The sequence below is a fragment of the Ptychodera flava genome, chromosome 9 (assembly GCF_041260155.1).
Source record: "Ptychodera flava strain L36383 chromosome 9, AS_Pfla_20210202, whole genome shotgun sequence".
Lineage (NCBI taxonomy): Eukaryota > Metazoa > Hemichordata > Enteropneusta > Ptychoderidae > Ptychodera > Ptychodera flava.
Window position 1 is genome coordinate 23,923,304 of NC_091936.1, and position 14,536 is coordinate 23,937,839.

At 36.5% G+C, this 14,536-nt stretch overlaps 1 protein-coding gene across 3 annotated transcripts in view; it reads left to right on the forward strand.

Moving 5' to 3' along the window:
• Nucleotides 1-11,517, forward strand: part of LOC139140433 (growth factor receptor-bound protein 14-like) — a 59,043-nt gene extending 47,526 nt beyond the window's left edge. For all 3 annotated transcript variants that reach the window (XM_070709714.1, XM_070709716.1, XM_070709715.1), the window contains 5 exons: nt 3,217-3,405; nt 3,944-4,057; nt 5,020-5,137; nt 6,092-6,273; nt 6,981-11,517. In XM_070709714.1, the coding sequence (XP_070565815.1) occupies nt 3,217-3,405; nt 3,944-4,057; nt 5,020-5,137; nt 6,092-6,273; nt 6,981-7,127 (750 nt within the window). In that variant the 3' untranslated portion in view covers nt 7,128-11,517. The remainder of the gene's footprint in view (nt 1-3,216; nt 3,406-3,943; nt 4,058-5,019; nt 5,138-6,091; nt 6,274-6,980) is intronic.
• Nucleotides 11,518-14,536: the final 3,019 nt, after the last annotated feature.

The following is a 14,536-nucleotide window of genomic DNA, read 5'->3' on the forward strand; positions in this document are numbered from 1 at the left end:
TTTTAACAATCAAGTATTTTCAATTAATATCTGCAACATTTTGAGAGTAACGCTTATCAGAATTTCCCACAAAGTATTTCTAAAAAATGAAATTTGTTTGGTTCTTTCTGACAGTATTCACTGTGTAATATCATGAAGTAACAATAAAATTTGCCCCCCCAAAATTCTCAGTCTGATAAATGTTTTGAAAAGTGTCTCTTTAAAACAGGTTAGTTTACTGTTTCATTACAAGCATTACAAACTCACGGCTTCAGCTCAAAATACGACCAGGCTGCTACTTTTACTTGTATACAACATGTAGCAAGGAATGCCAAACACATATAAAGCTATTTTTAGTTTTGAGAAAAGACATGACTCATCCGGCCTGAATTGTGGTAAAACTTGTATTCCTTACTCCCTGTTATACACTCTGACAAGTCAATTCTTCCCTCAAATGCACTGCATTCCTGCCCAGCAACCAATAACTACAGTGACCTTTGACATCAGGACAAGTGTTTAGTAGTAGCCCACTCCAGTACGCTGTGCGTTGTATACATCATTGACACAAAAAAAACCGCGACCACTCCCATGTTGTTATCACTGTCCCCCCACGGCAGTCAATTTTCCCAGGCCACTCTCTTTCTGGTAGTTAAAGTCAAATGTGAGCTTTAAACTCTGAAATTTAAACAGAACTCCAGAAATTTTGTTGTGATATATACAGAAGTATAAGTGACAGTAATAAAGATTAAAAACCAATTATTTGAAGTTTCTAATATTTGCTCTGCTTTGAAAAGTGCCACCATTCAGTGTATTTGTTCATTTTGGCAGAGGTCCAAGGCAGCATTGTGTTTATTGTAAATGTATTGGTAAGTAAAAAGGGGTCATTTGATAAGAAAGACTTCGAAAGTAACGCAGGTCATTGGAAGGTCATGGATGCATATAAGATCAAACTTCACAGTTGTCATGGTGACATCCATGTTAGAGCATGGCATATTTTGATGACATTAAGTGTGGAAAAGTATTACTTTTTGAAAATTGCTTAAACATGTACAAGTTGCAAAAGGTGATTTCCTGTAAAGTTCTTGCCCTTTTGAACTTGTAGTTTACAGTATGTGAAATTTTGAACAGAGCACAATTTTCTCTTCGCAGCAGTACATGAACATCTGTTGTATTTCTCACAAAAAAGGCAACATATTTTATGCACATATATGTGCATGTGGTAAAATGTGAGCATTTGTTTGCATGTATGCATATGTGTACACACAGGTGTATAACACTTTTGTAATTTATGCTTGAAAATAGTGATAAAATTTATATATTGTCACTTGAGTTTTCAACAGGAAAAAAAATTCTGAGCATCTTGATTGAAAAAAGATTATGTTATTCAATCATTCATTTGATATCAGTTTGCCCAGAGTTCATCAGGTCACACGCAGATGTATGGTTCTGTGAACTCTTTGCTTGACTCTCGGACTTCAAACTACCAACAGCTGTTACATTTCTCAAACACTCTTAGTCAAGAAACGTTTGCGTGACACGACCCACATATCATTGCTGTTTGGCGATAAATATTTAGCACTGACAATAAAAGAAAAGGGGTTAAAAATGGTCAGGCGGGCACATTAACCGGTAATTAATGTTTTTCTGCCTTGAAGATGTTTCTCTCTGTCGTCAACAGACCCGTGCTCTAATTGCTCATGTGTGCGTTAGGTGTGACCTAGCTGTGACCCCAGATTATCCAGATATGAGTACAAAATTTGTATTCATACTGCCAGGTCATATATTTATGTGTGCTATTTTAACCCAAAGGGTCGAAAGCAAATGTTCATGTATGGCTTATCATTGATTTCTTGTCTAACCATGCACTGTTCTGTAAAAGGTACACGTGGGAATGGACCGCTTTCAATATCAGTTAAAGTAGGGCTTGAAGAACTAAGACTTTGATCCCCTTGGGTAAATCTTCAAATGATGTCACCAGAGGGAGTTAGGGTTCAAAAGGTTTCGCTAAAATGGTCCTATCCATTACATTTGTAATCCAGAAACATATCTCAGTAATTCATCGAAAGATAATAATGACAACTGAAATTTCAAAAAACATAAACTTAACCATTATGAATAGCTTATCCCATTATGTTACTCGTCAACTTGCTGCAGTTGGTTTTTTTTTTGAGATTTGTTTTGTTCTCTGATTAGAAATGCATTAGGATTGTAGTACAGCGAGTTGTTCAATGTTTCTCACATCCATTCTGATTAACTTTGGAACACCTGGTACACGTTCATTTTTTTTTTCAATTTTCATAACATTTCTTACCTTTCGTCTTTTTTAAAAGAAGAAACCAGCTCATACTGGTACCTGGTATGCTGATGTTACCAACACAGAACAATGAAAGGAAAGATTTAGATGGGTGTGTCCTCAGAGTTCGTACAGTCAACATTTTTTTTCGCCTTTCCAAAAGTCAAAATTGCATCTCCACAAAGCAAGCTTTCCACACCTGCGTGAACGTTACCCAAGGGTACACGGTCCAGACAACAGATTCATTTTGCTTCAGGCAGAAGGATACCCTAGCTACACAATGTATATCATCTGAACACTTTGACATAAAAAGGTTCACAAAGCTAATTCGAATATGCAAATTAAATAGATTTACCCAGTCAAAATAATGATCATTTGAAAATTGCAAATTTTGACAATGCATCTATTTCTAGATGTCAAGATGGTTGCAAGCATATTAAACTTCGATGCTCCTTACAAGTATTTTATGTTTAGGAACAAGGGGTGTGTGTCTAGCTGGAATTCTAATGACATAACTGTCCATCTAGGCAACAACTGATTTTTCTGATGGTTTTTTTTTGAAAGCAATCTGCGTCAAAGGCTGACTGTTTGAAAAAGAAGTCAAGCAAGTGCTGAGTTTTGTTAATTTTCAAAAACCACCAAGTTAACGTCACAAGAAAAGAACTGACAGCCACTCATTTCTGTGCAGAGTCTTACTATCATTAACCTGTTCACCCCAATTCCCAGTAAACAGGTCCACACTCACCATTGATAACAATGGGTTTGGGCCAAACCATGGTGGTGAAAGGGTTATCTTGATGAGGTTCAGAGAATGGCCACTGCAAGACTATAAGTGTTCCAATGACAGTGTAAACAGCAAATTTTATATTAAAAATGTGAGTCTTCGGGTTGAGTTCTATACTCTATTACATCACTATCATCGTCTTTTCTCTTCTCATCGGCAGGCTGTCACTTCTACTGATGTGAAAGACATCAAATGTTTATGTGCCGAGAGCGAGGAATCAAGGCAGTGTTGGGTCACAGGCATCAGGCTGGCCAAATACGGAACTCAGTTGCTTCGTCAGAATTTCCAAACCGCCCTCAGGAGGCATGCTAAACTCAATGATCTGCGAGCAACGTCAAGTCCAAAAGCAGTAAGTGAAAAAAAAAAAGCTGGGTTTTTACTCCTCAAATATGACAAAAGCCTCCATCTGTATGTATGTTTATCTCAATATTCATTTTTTATCAAAATTTAATCAACATAGGATTCTTTTACAGAAATTAAAGGACTGTAGGTATGCAGTGACTAATTTTCGCCAGTCTATTAATATTACTATCTCGTATCAATGGACTTATGCTACAGTTTCAAATTGGTTGACATTTAGTTTTATGCAAACTCTTTGTAATATGGATGACCTTAAAAATCCTCTTTATGCAAGTAATTGATAATTTTTCTTATGTTTGTTTCTGTGACAGTAATGGATGTTAGATGAGCAAGCATTTTCTTGTTAAAATATCACATCAATATTCATTGCCTCAGTGGTTTTCCATTTTCATCCACCCACACACAGTAATGCATATGAACCTTGCGGCCATGCTGTCTGTGTGGAAATCAGACTTGTGTATCTTACCATATTACAATGCAAATGATGAAATTTTCCCAACTCTGTGTCTTTTTTTAAACTTTTGCAGATCAGGGCAGGCAGTGATAGGGTTGCCATGGATTTCACACATCAACACGGGAGAGTTGTACAGAACCCAACGGAAGCTATGGCAGTGGCCATTGCAGAGGGGCATGAATGGAGGGTGAGTTCCTCCTTCACCAGTACATTGACTTCCCATCATTGCTTTCCTGTACACCCTCCCCCCCCCCCAACTATGATAGACAGATTGGAATTTTCTTAGCATTGTGATGGACTTGTTGAAAAGCTTAGTGTTACATTCTTCATTGTAATAGCATTAAGTTGCTTTGTTTCGTGATTTTTGGCCTGATGTAATGAGGGTACAGTAAAGGGGGGTCAATGTCATCATTCAGTCAGTCTATACTTGCATGTCTCTGTCTGTCTGTCTTTCCATCCCACTGTCTGTCCATCTGGAAACCAAATTTCTGGTGCTCATAACCCAAAAATTACAATAATAAATGTGAGCAGTATGCTAAATGTTTGATTATTACAATGTATCATCTAGCAGTGAGTGGAATCATGTAGATTTTACAAAGCTTGCATAAAAATGATGAAAACGTGGAAACCTTCCAAATTGTTTGACAAAATCATACATTTTATCAAAGTTCAATGTCACTCCAAATGGTGGCTGATCGCTTTTTCACCTATCATTCTTATGAGTTGTGAAACCACACATCAGTCAATTATTTGGGGCAGACTACAATTTACTGTTGTGCTTAAAAAAGTAAGGGAAAGTGGACCCCCTAGAAATGTTCATAAATTAATGATGGCAATTTAGATCTTACTGAGGCCTATCAATATGTCTTTGCCATTGTTACAGCCGTTCTTTGAATATGTTTCAGAATTTATGAGCAATGTCCAATATTGGCTGAAGGATCTGCAAATTTACATAACTTGGTGTTTCTGAGACAACAGAGCTTGAAGAAAGACATGTTTGTAAATAATGAGGTCATACTGAACATGATTAATGATCCTCTTGAAATTTGAAATTGCCGTTAAAACAATGGAGACAGCTGGGAAGAGGAAAAGACATATGCCATGCAGTATGTGTGTTCATAGCCATTCTTTCTATGTTTTTTTTTCCAGAAAAAGGGCAGTCACCGAGCGATGGGGAGTCCACGGTTGAGTGGCAGTCCGCTCCTAGCTGCAAGCCCCCTCAGCACCGGTAGTCCCATATTGGCAAAGAGTAAAGGAATTGAAGTCGGTGAGTGCGAGCACCTGATTTGTAACATCCTGCAGTTTGTGAAATCCATCGATGGTGAAATCCAAAAGTAGTCAGATGCAGTTGCAGTTTTAAGCTTTAATCAGTGAATCTAGCAGTCTTGCACTGCACTGGGATATGAAACCAGTACCTGTCATCAAAACATGGGAACAGAAATTGAAATTCAATGTGAAATTGACTTTTTTTGAAATCTAGAACAAGTTATGAAATTAAATATTGAGCAACTGATTCTTTTAGTGTAACTGACTTTTTTGAAATCTAGCGCCATGGAAGTGAATTTTTTTCTGTGTGATTCATGTTTTATGAAATCTAGCACTAGTATGTAAAATCAAGTTTCAGGAAATAGATTTTTTTGAAATTAACTTTTTGTGAATATGAATGCTGTAGTTTAAAGAAGATGTTAACTTTTAATTTGTTGTGATGTACTCTAATTTGTAAGATTTAGAAGTATTGGAATGCACAACTATTAAATGCAGTAGTCTTAAAGTTCATGTAGCCGTTGTCAAATCCAGTCAAACCTTTGACAGTCTTTACTCAAATCACAGTCCCTTTCATTTTGTGGACGGACTATGCTTAAATCATAGGTCAGGAGGTAGACAAATTATAATGAACATGTATAAGTGTAAGAGAACTGTTTCACACTGCGCATGAATTAATTTGGGTCAATATGCAGCTTATGTCAGAGCCATTAATCAAACCCTATCTCCACCACTGACCAGGTGTTCAATTAATCAATCAGTCAACTAACCAATCCATCAATCAATCAATCAATCGATCAAACACTTTATTGTCCAATCAAAATATGATGGAAAATTTCCTTTAAGCTACCCGGAGTCCCACGATACAATAAAAATAGACACTGACATGCAGTCAAAACAGGAGATAACTTCTCACTTTACTCAGCCTTGTGTACTCTTTCATTTTGTCTTGTGACAGGTGTTCACATAACCCAGCCATGGTTTCACAGCGGACTGTCGAGAGAGGAATCGGAGCAGTTACTCACCCAGCATGGAACCATAGATGGGCTCTATTTACTCAGAGAGAGTCATCGACAATTATGTCATTACGTTCTGTCGCTTTGCTATGGCAACAAGATCAGGCACTATCAGATAACTCCAGTAAGTCCTTTCCCCCAACAATGATGATGACAATTGAGGTGTCATATCTAGTAGGGCTCCCTCTAGTGGCAAGGCCTGTCAATGTATGATTTCTGTGCCAATAGCCAGTCTTCTTGATATTTTATGGAGTGTCCAGTAAAGTAGAGCAATGCTGCATGCATGTCTAGTCATCCGAATATGGTCGAATAATGATACCTAGTTAACATGTCCAGGACAAAGTCACTATCTTTCCTTCTTTATTAGTTCATTCGGGATATCATCGTCAGCTTACTGGTAGTTGACCTCCAAAGGCAAAGGTCAATGTGATTGAGAAACCAGTCTGAAAGCAGATTAACACCACAGATTGGGGTCAATGTTTACACCAAGCACCGTTACACGAATGTCACAATCTGTGAGATTTAGACCTGAATTAACACTACAGATTACTTCTTCCATAGTTTTCAGTCACAGAGTTCTTTGTCTTTGTCCTTCCAATTCGGATGGGAAACCAACATTTTCATGAACATAGCAACCAGCAAAAGTCAAACTGGATGAGCCAAAGTTGCATACAACAATCAAAATGAGAGCTTTGTGTTCTTTCATCGTAGACTTCAATTCAACTATGCTTGCAAGATGTTGATAATCATTCAGGGCAATGTAATGCCATATTTATTGATTACTGATTGATTGATTGATCGATTAATTAATCAATTGCCTTGTTCTTACAGATTGAAGATCAAAATGGACATACCTGCTACAGCCTTGACGATGGGGCAACCAAATTTATGGACCTAGTGCAATTGGTGGAATTTTATGAGCTGAATCCGGCAGGCTTGCCGATAAGACTCCGACAATGCTGTACAAAGCTGATGTAGAGTACAGAATGGACGACGTTGAATTGATGCAATTAATGAACAACACCATACTAGACCCCATAACTCACTTTCAAAAAACTAACCTGAAACAAAAATACAATGTCTGTATTGGATTGTTGAAAGAATTAATCCCACTTTATGCACACTTCATCGGTCTAATTTTAATTTTTTTTCCTTTCATTGTCAATAGCAGTTTCAAATAATTTTGACCCAAAGTGTGTCAAAATTGGGACAAAAGTGATATTCCCAATGGATATTCTAAGTCCCAGTATTAAGGATACTGAGTGGACTTTATGTTCACTTACAGACCCTAAAAAAGACTGTATTTAGGGTCGATGGTTCAATAGACAACTCATGTATAATTTTTAATAAGAAATTTAGTATACAGTGACATCGATGGATTCCATATCCACTTGGTTGCTAATGTTAGCAAGGTGTGAAAAGACACACTACAAATTCGTACTAAAAAAATTCACCTGGAATTGACAACTGCATACATAACATATTTCCCTCATTATGTTCGACTCACATGTTCTATAGATAAGACACACATTTTGTTGATAAGACAGATACTGTTACTGAGATAAGAGTCAATGAAAAGAATTGACGACTCATTTTGTGTTTATTTGTTTGAAGGTTGATAAAGGGAATCCAACTTGTATACACAAGCACACGTGCTAAGCAATGCAGTTGATACCTCCATGAACTGATACACACAATTGACGCAATTTTTTTGTGGCTTTTCTGGGAGTATAGCTATCACTGTATTGACTTAGTTTATCTTCAGGCTCTGTCAACACAGTAGGGTCCAACCTCGTTTCGCATGTATTGATGGAATACTATCTGAACAACTTGTGTGTCTTATCATGGAGGTACCACACTGAAGGAGTCACAACTGGAGGGGGGCTATCAAAGTGGATGATGTGCATATCTGCGGTTTGCTTTTCTAGCTGTTTGATTCACATTGAAAGACCCACTAATGAGCTTTTTGTCGTCATTCTGAACAAGATCAACATATTAATAAGCAGAGCTCAGACTTGTTCGGTTGTTTTCGTGATTTGTTGGTTATTCCATTCATTGTCAACATGGCATTGTGTACCATCGCTGAATGGAAAACTCTGAAAGTTTGACCCAAATTCACAGTTTCGGTTCAATTTGGAGCAGTATATTCATGTGTGAAAATGCTCCTGATATGCACTTCTGTCAACTCAAAGAAAGACTTCTGACAGTAAATAAGAAGCGTATGAAAATTGTTGTTGAAAGTACTTTGCAAAAACTTGGCTGAAGTGTTGAGAATTCTAATCACTGAGTGTTTTCCCAGTGGATTACGGAGCTTCCTGCACTCTTTTGACCCGCTTGACCCAGGTCATGCATGGGTCATCTCTGCACAGTAGTAAGTAACCTTCAGGTGAATATGAGTGACCTCAACAACCAAAGGTTAATGTCACTTGGCCTCCATGCAGTGTGCTGCCAAGGACAGTGTTGGAAGATGTAGATGACAGCAAAGGGAGTTCATACAATGTAGATAAAGGGATTAAAACTGATAAAGAAGAAAAGATGAACAATATGGGATTATGAGATGTAGGCTTGTTGTGATTGCTTCTGTGTGCTACCTCCACGGTCTTATCTACAAATGAGTCACTATCATATGTGAAAAATGTAATGTAACATAATTTAATGCAATTGACCAGTTCAAGTGAATTTTCCCCGCATTAAACTGAAGATTATAAGGTGCCGGGGCTACTCTTAAGTTATTGTACAATTATAAAGACATTAGCTAAATGATATGTTGCTTGGAGAATAAATCAGTTTTACTACACTGCTCTGGAAATGACTGAAACAGGACATTTTGCTTTTATGAAATGCGCACCTTTTTTTAATTTGAAGATTTGAACTTTTTTATTTTGCTCCTGTTTTTGTTGTTGAATCTTCACGCTGTGTGATTATCCAGCAGCCAATCCAGTCGTTGCATCTTCACATGACCTTTGTTTGAACTTGAAGTGACCTCAGATGACCCCCAATCATTGAGAATTCTTCCTATGGCTGATTTTGTTTTTTTTGCTTTTAATTTCAATTAATTATTATGTAACTGCAGTTGACAGCACTTGATTGGAAGCATTTAGTCCACACAATTTGGCTGTCAGTACCAAGCTCTCAGAAAAAGAGTTTTTCTACTCAGACATATTTGATATTGTAAAATTTTTTTTGAAATTGTCAAGTGCCATTTTAGAAAAAAAACGAAGTTGTGCAATGTGTCTGCCTTCAAGAGAAATGACAAATTTTAGGAGAAATTTGTGGATGCTAAAGGTATCTACTGAATGTTTAGAAATAATGTGTAAGGTAATTCAGGTATCATCGGTCAATGAATTCACAAAATTTGCAGCCAGTTCATTGGTTTTAAGTTGACACAATGGGGCAAGACTTGATATCATACAATCATGGCATATGTAATGAAATTGAAAAAAAATATGAATTTTATTTTTATTGAGGGAGAATATTGCCCATTCTCTGTCAGTGATCTTTTAACGACCTCTGCACATTAAAGTGACACATAAAAATGAATAATCAAGCTGAGCAGAATTTTTCATAAATGCCATATTGATCCAAATATTTCTGCCCAATTTGTGACCCTTCCCTGAAGACTATTACAACTTTACACAGGGATGGCGAGGTCAATGCAAATTCTATTCACAGGGTTGATAAAAAAATGATGAATTTGTGAAGTTCTATAATTTTAAAGAAATTTGTGGGATGATATGTTCATGTGTGTTTATATGTAGCTCATTGAATTTTCTTGATCTCAGTTATCATTTAATTTTCAAAAATGTCTCGTATTTGTCACATATGTGCATATCCCTCACATATTTTGCAAACTGTTTGTTCAACTAGAGAAAGAAGCTCGTCTTGATAATTACATTTGTTATCTTGTGAATATATTTGATGAAATATTTTGGTACAGTTTCAAAAATTAACTTGTAAATTCGTTGAAATAGAAATCAGACAAGTCGTTGGTAATCAGGAATTCTCTTCAGCCAATGGGAAGTAACGGTGCTAAAATTACACCAATCAGCTCATAGCTCAACATCAATTTTGGGTTTCTTTGAGTGCCAAAATATACAAGTCGAGGTATATTATTAGAATGACTCGCAGCAATTATATGACATAATTTTCAGAAGGGCAAAAATTGACAGTACTTGTAGAAACATGGAGAAATCCATTCTCTTTTGATACTTGGTATGACGTCTTTCAGGCCTTGACTGGTTCTTTAAAATTAATGAAAAATCAGGATTTTTGATGAGTCTTCACTGATTTCAATATTTTTATGGGCTCCTATGATTTAAAATCATCTAATGAATATTTATGAATAAAATTTCTAGGAATGAATTATCTGTCATTATCTGAGGTACATGTAAAATAATATTATTGTTTTTGGTAACCGTCAACTCTCTCTCGAAAAACCAAGAAATGTTATCGACATTTTTTCAATCATAATGGCAAGATAACTTTTTATTAGTTTGCCTGATATTTACTGTTATAGTCATATATCTCAGTTCTGGTTTATTTTTGTTTTTCAATCTAATTATCATATAACTGTCCAAGAGCCATGCAAACGTTTATTCTAGCAGATTGTCATGGCAACTTCAAATGTCGTTTACCGTACTCTATGCACACATGTTGTAACCTTCTCAGTCTTTGCTAGCTTCTTTCTTTTCAGACCTCCTCTCTTGCTCCATTGTGGTAACATGTATTTTCACATTCATTGCTCAGAAAATTTTTCTTTTTTTTCATAACCAAGTGAGGTGGATTTATGTATTTTATCAATGGGGATCATAATGTTTTTTTCATTTCTTTTTCGTCACTGACAGGCATTCATGCATTGGTATAATGTGTATACAGTATCAAAAAATCATGAAAAAAAGGTCATATCGCCATGATAAAACTCAAAGATAAGTAGTATAATATGCAGAAATCGGATTCAGAGCAGAATTGTCTTTTGCAATGGTAGTGTAGTTTGTACATTCAGACTTCAAAATAAAGTAACTGTGTTTCCTGTAAATATTGCAACAAATCCTAGTCACAAATATGTCCATAGTATAATATAGTAATGTAGACGTAACGTAGAATATTGTCATAGTTGTTCATATATTATCGAGTGTCAAATGTAACACTATAAAGCAAGATACCATGTTAACCACTGTATCATATCAGTGCTTTGAGATTCAGTGACAGTCTTGACCTTTGACCTGTGACATTTCTTTGATTTACAGTTTCTCTTTCGTAAAGATCATGGAATTTTTTTAAAAATTTGTGTTAACAGGAATATGGATTGGAGTACAACAACATAGTATTTTTTGTGAGTAAATCTTTTTGAGTTTTCATGTTGAAAAAAGTTGTCTTGCGTCATTTGTGACAAAAAGATTAATTTTGTTGAGAGTGCTTAAGTCCTGAGAGTTGATGTAGCTAATTACCGTACAATAATGGAATTACGGTCACTAGAATCGTCTTTTCATGACTTTTGACAAAAAGCTGATTCAACAATGCTGCTTGCATTTATTATACGGAATTACATTGTATGTGAGAAGATGATATTCCAGTTTTAATACATCCCTGGAAATGTTGATGTTCATCTTTGCCGTACTTGAAGACCACCAGGCTCAACAAAGGGTTTTCTTAGGGGGCTCTTCTGTAGCGTTTATAAAGCAAGTGTACCCCCTAGGGTTGTGTTGATTTGTCATAGTGTAGTGTGGACCCTGTGATCTTCAGTTTCCCCATATTCTTCGTTGAATTTTGGTATCTTTGTTATGTGTCTGTGTATGTATGTGAAATGATATGAAAGTTGCTGACTGATTTTTTACCATCCTTTTGCAGTACGTGGAGGGGTTGATGAATAGGATGTAATGTTGAGAACCGACAACGACTCCTCTCTTTGGCTCCATCAAATTTAAATCAATCAATCCACTATTCGTTGTCTGTTTGTGAGTTCAAAGGTCAAAAGATATACAAGCGACACCCAGGATTGTTGTTAAATGAATGCACACTCATAATTTTGCTCCATAAATAATTTTATGTCTAAATCACAATTTGTGCAACCTGCGACTGCTTGTTCTCCATAATACTATGTGATGGCATGACAATAAAATTCAGAATGAAGTAATTTCAAACAGGCAGGAATGGAAAAAGATGTATATCAGTGATGGTAGAAAATGAAAAAAAGACTGATTTGTAGATGTTGTGCTTCTGGCATGGTGACCTGTATTAATAGGTGATACCATTTGTCAGGATGTCATTTCCCAGGGTCAGATGTGTTATCATTTTATACCGTGCATATCTTTCTGCTGCAAACCTAAACATTACACCACCTGTTTTTTCCCAGTACTATCAAGTATTAAATATATTACAGCAAAACTGCTTTTAGGTAAAGAGTACATTTCATGATGAGTTTGGTATACTACCGTATCTGAAAGTGTCAAAGTTTGTTGGCGTGTCTCAGGATAAAGGCCTATAATCACCCAAATTTACCAGTCCACCCTCCCCTCCCCCTCCCCCTCCAACCTTGATGAAAGTTATTCCTCTGAATCCCTAAGAAATGTAAAACCATTTGATTTCTAGTGGGTGGAGGATTTTTGAAAAAAAATTGTTGGTAGGTGAAGGAGGAGAAGAATCATTTGATCCTGTCATAGCTTGAGAAAAAAATACACTCCCAGAATTGCTGTCACATGAGAATAAACTTCCTGCCAGACCCATTTTCTCTACCTCCAAAATCAAATGGTTTTCCACTTATATCAATGCAAGAAAATAAAATAAAGTTTAACCCAGGTATATCTCATGCCAGTTTTCAGAGTTCTACAAAGCTTGCTCCTGTATATAGCTCATCAGTTATTTTCCCAGAGGTAGCGATACAGCACTTTCTCCATCCACCGTCCTTGAACAGGGGACCTGAAAGGTATATAGTGTCCGCCAACCACACTCAGAGTGTGATTTTTAAACTTAATGCCAATTACCATGAAGAAACACTTGCATGCTATGAAGTTGGTGAAAATAATATCCACAATCAGCACCTTTAACCCTTTCATATCAACTAATGCTTTTTTGAAAAGGATGGTAAACGCCATCCAACTATTTGTTTTCTTCTTCTGTACAATCTCTGATAATGACATATGGTGGACACATGGCTCTGGTGGCCCAGGGACTATTTAGGCGCCACATCTGAACTATATGTACCAACATGAGAGCTGGTGAGTGATTTAGTGTGTTTACATATTTTATCTCTACAGGCATCTGTACATTTTAACTTGTTTAATGTGTGCAAAGTAGTGTGTGCTTGGAAAGCGTTGCATTCACGTTTATGTTTGCTGCTGGTGTGAAGGAAAAGCCTTGTGGATTTGTGCATAGTAGATGGTCCAAGCGTCCTTAGCTCAGTTGAGTGGTGTGTTCTGTTGTATTTGATGAAGATCTCTATCATGTAGGCTAATGTCTTGCAATTATGGTGTTTTATGAGTATGTGTGTGATTGGTGTCAGTCATTATCTAACATATTGTGAAGGATGGGGGAGGGGGCGGGGGGACACTAAATGATATTCCCCTCTTGGTGGCGCCATCATTGAGAAACCAGCATTGGAATTTATCCAAAGGACTGCCAACTGAATGACCATGAAATTGATTGGTCAAGGTTTATGCTATTATGAACAGGTGAAAAAACGAAAGTAAAATCTCATGAATTTTAGACATCTTTGAAATAGTTTCTTTTTTGAGTACCTAACAGATAACAAAGCAGGACAGACAGGGGCAAAATTTAAGTTGAAAAGTACCATTGAAGGCTCAATTAGAAGTTTTAACTTTGTGTATTATTTTCTTTGTGATCACAGAAATATTTCAAAGCATGTATGTTTCTGTCACTGTTGACAAGCTGCAGGTATGTATGACTTATAGTGACATAAAACGGGTGAAAAAGCTGGCCCAAAGTGGGTGGAAATCATGAGTTCAGTTAAAATTGACATGGGATTCAGATATTTTGAATGTAGCAATGAGACTGCATTCCAAATTTGCTGAGTAAATGGCTTGTGTTCTGAATGACAGTACATGGGATCTGCACACAGTAAAAGTGATCTCAGCAAGGATATGTTGGGATATATATCACATGATGAGAGTACTGAACACAATTTTGTTAAAATGAAGGAGTCGATCACTGGAAGATGACATGGAGGCTGTAAGACATGCAGGGTAGCTGTATGAATGTTACTTATCCATAAAATATTGTAGTCAAATATTCAAATATTACACAAATTTTCTGCGCATACTCATCCACAGTACAAGAGGTGATGGTGTAAAAAGATTACCTTCACAGGCCAAGAAAAAAAAAATATTTATTTCTGGTCCTTTTCTGATCCATTTTGTAACAGTAATGCGGTG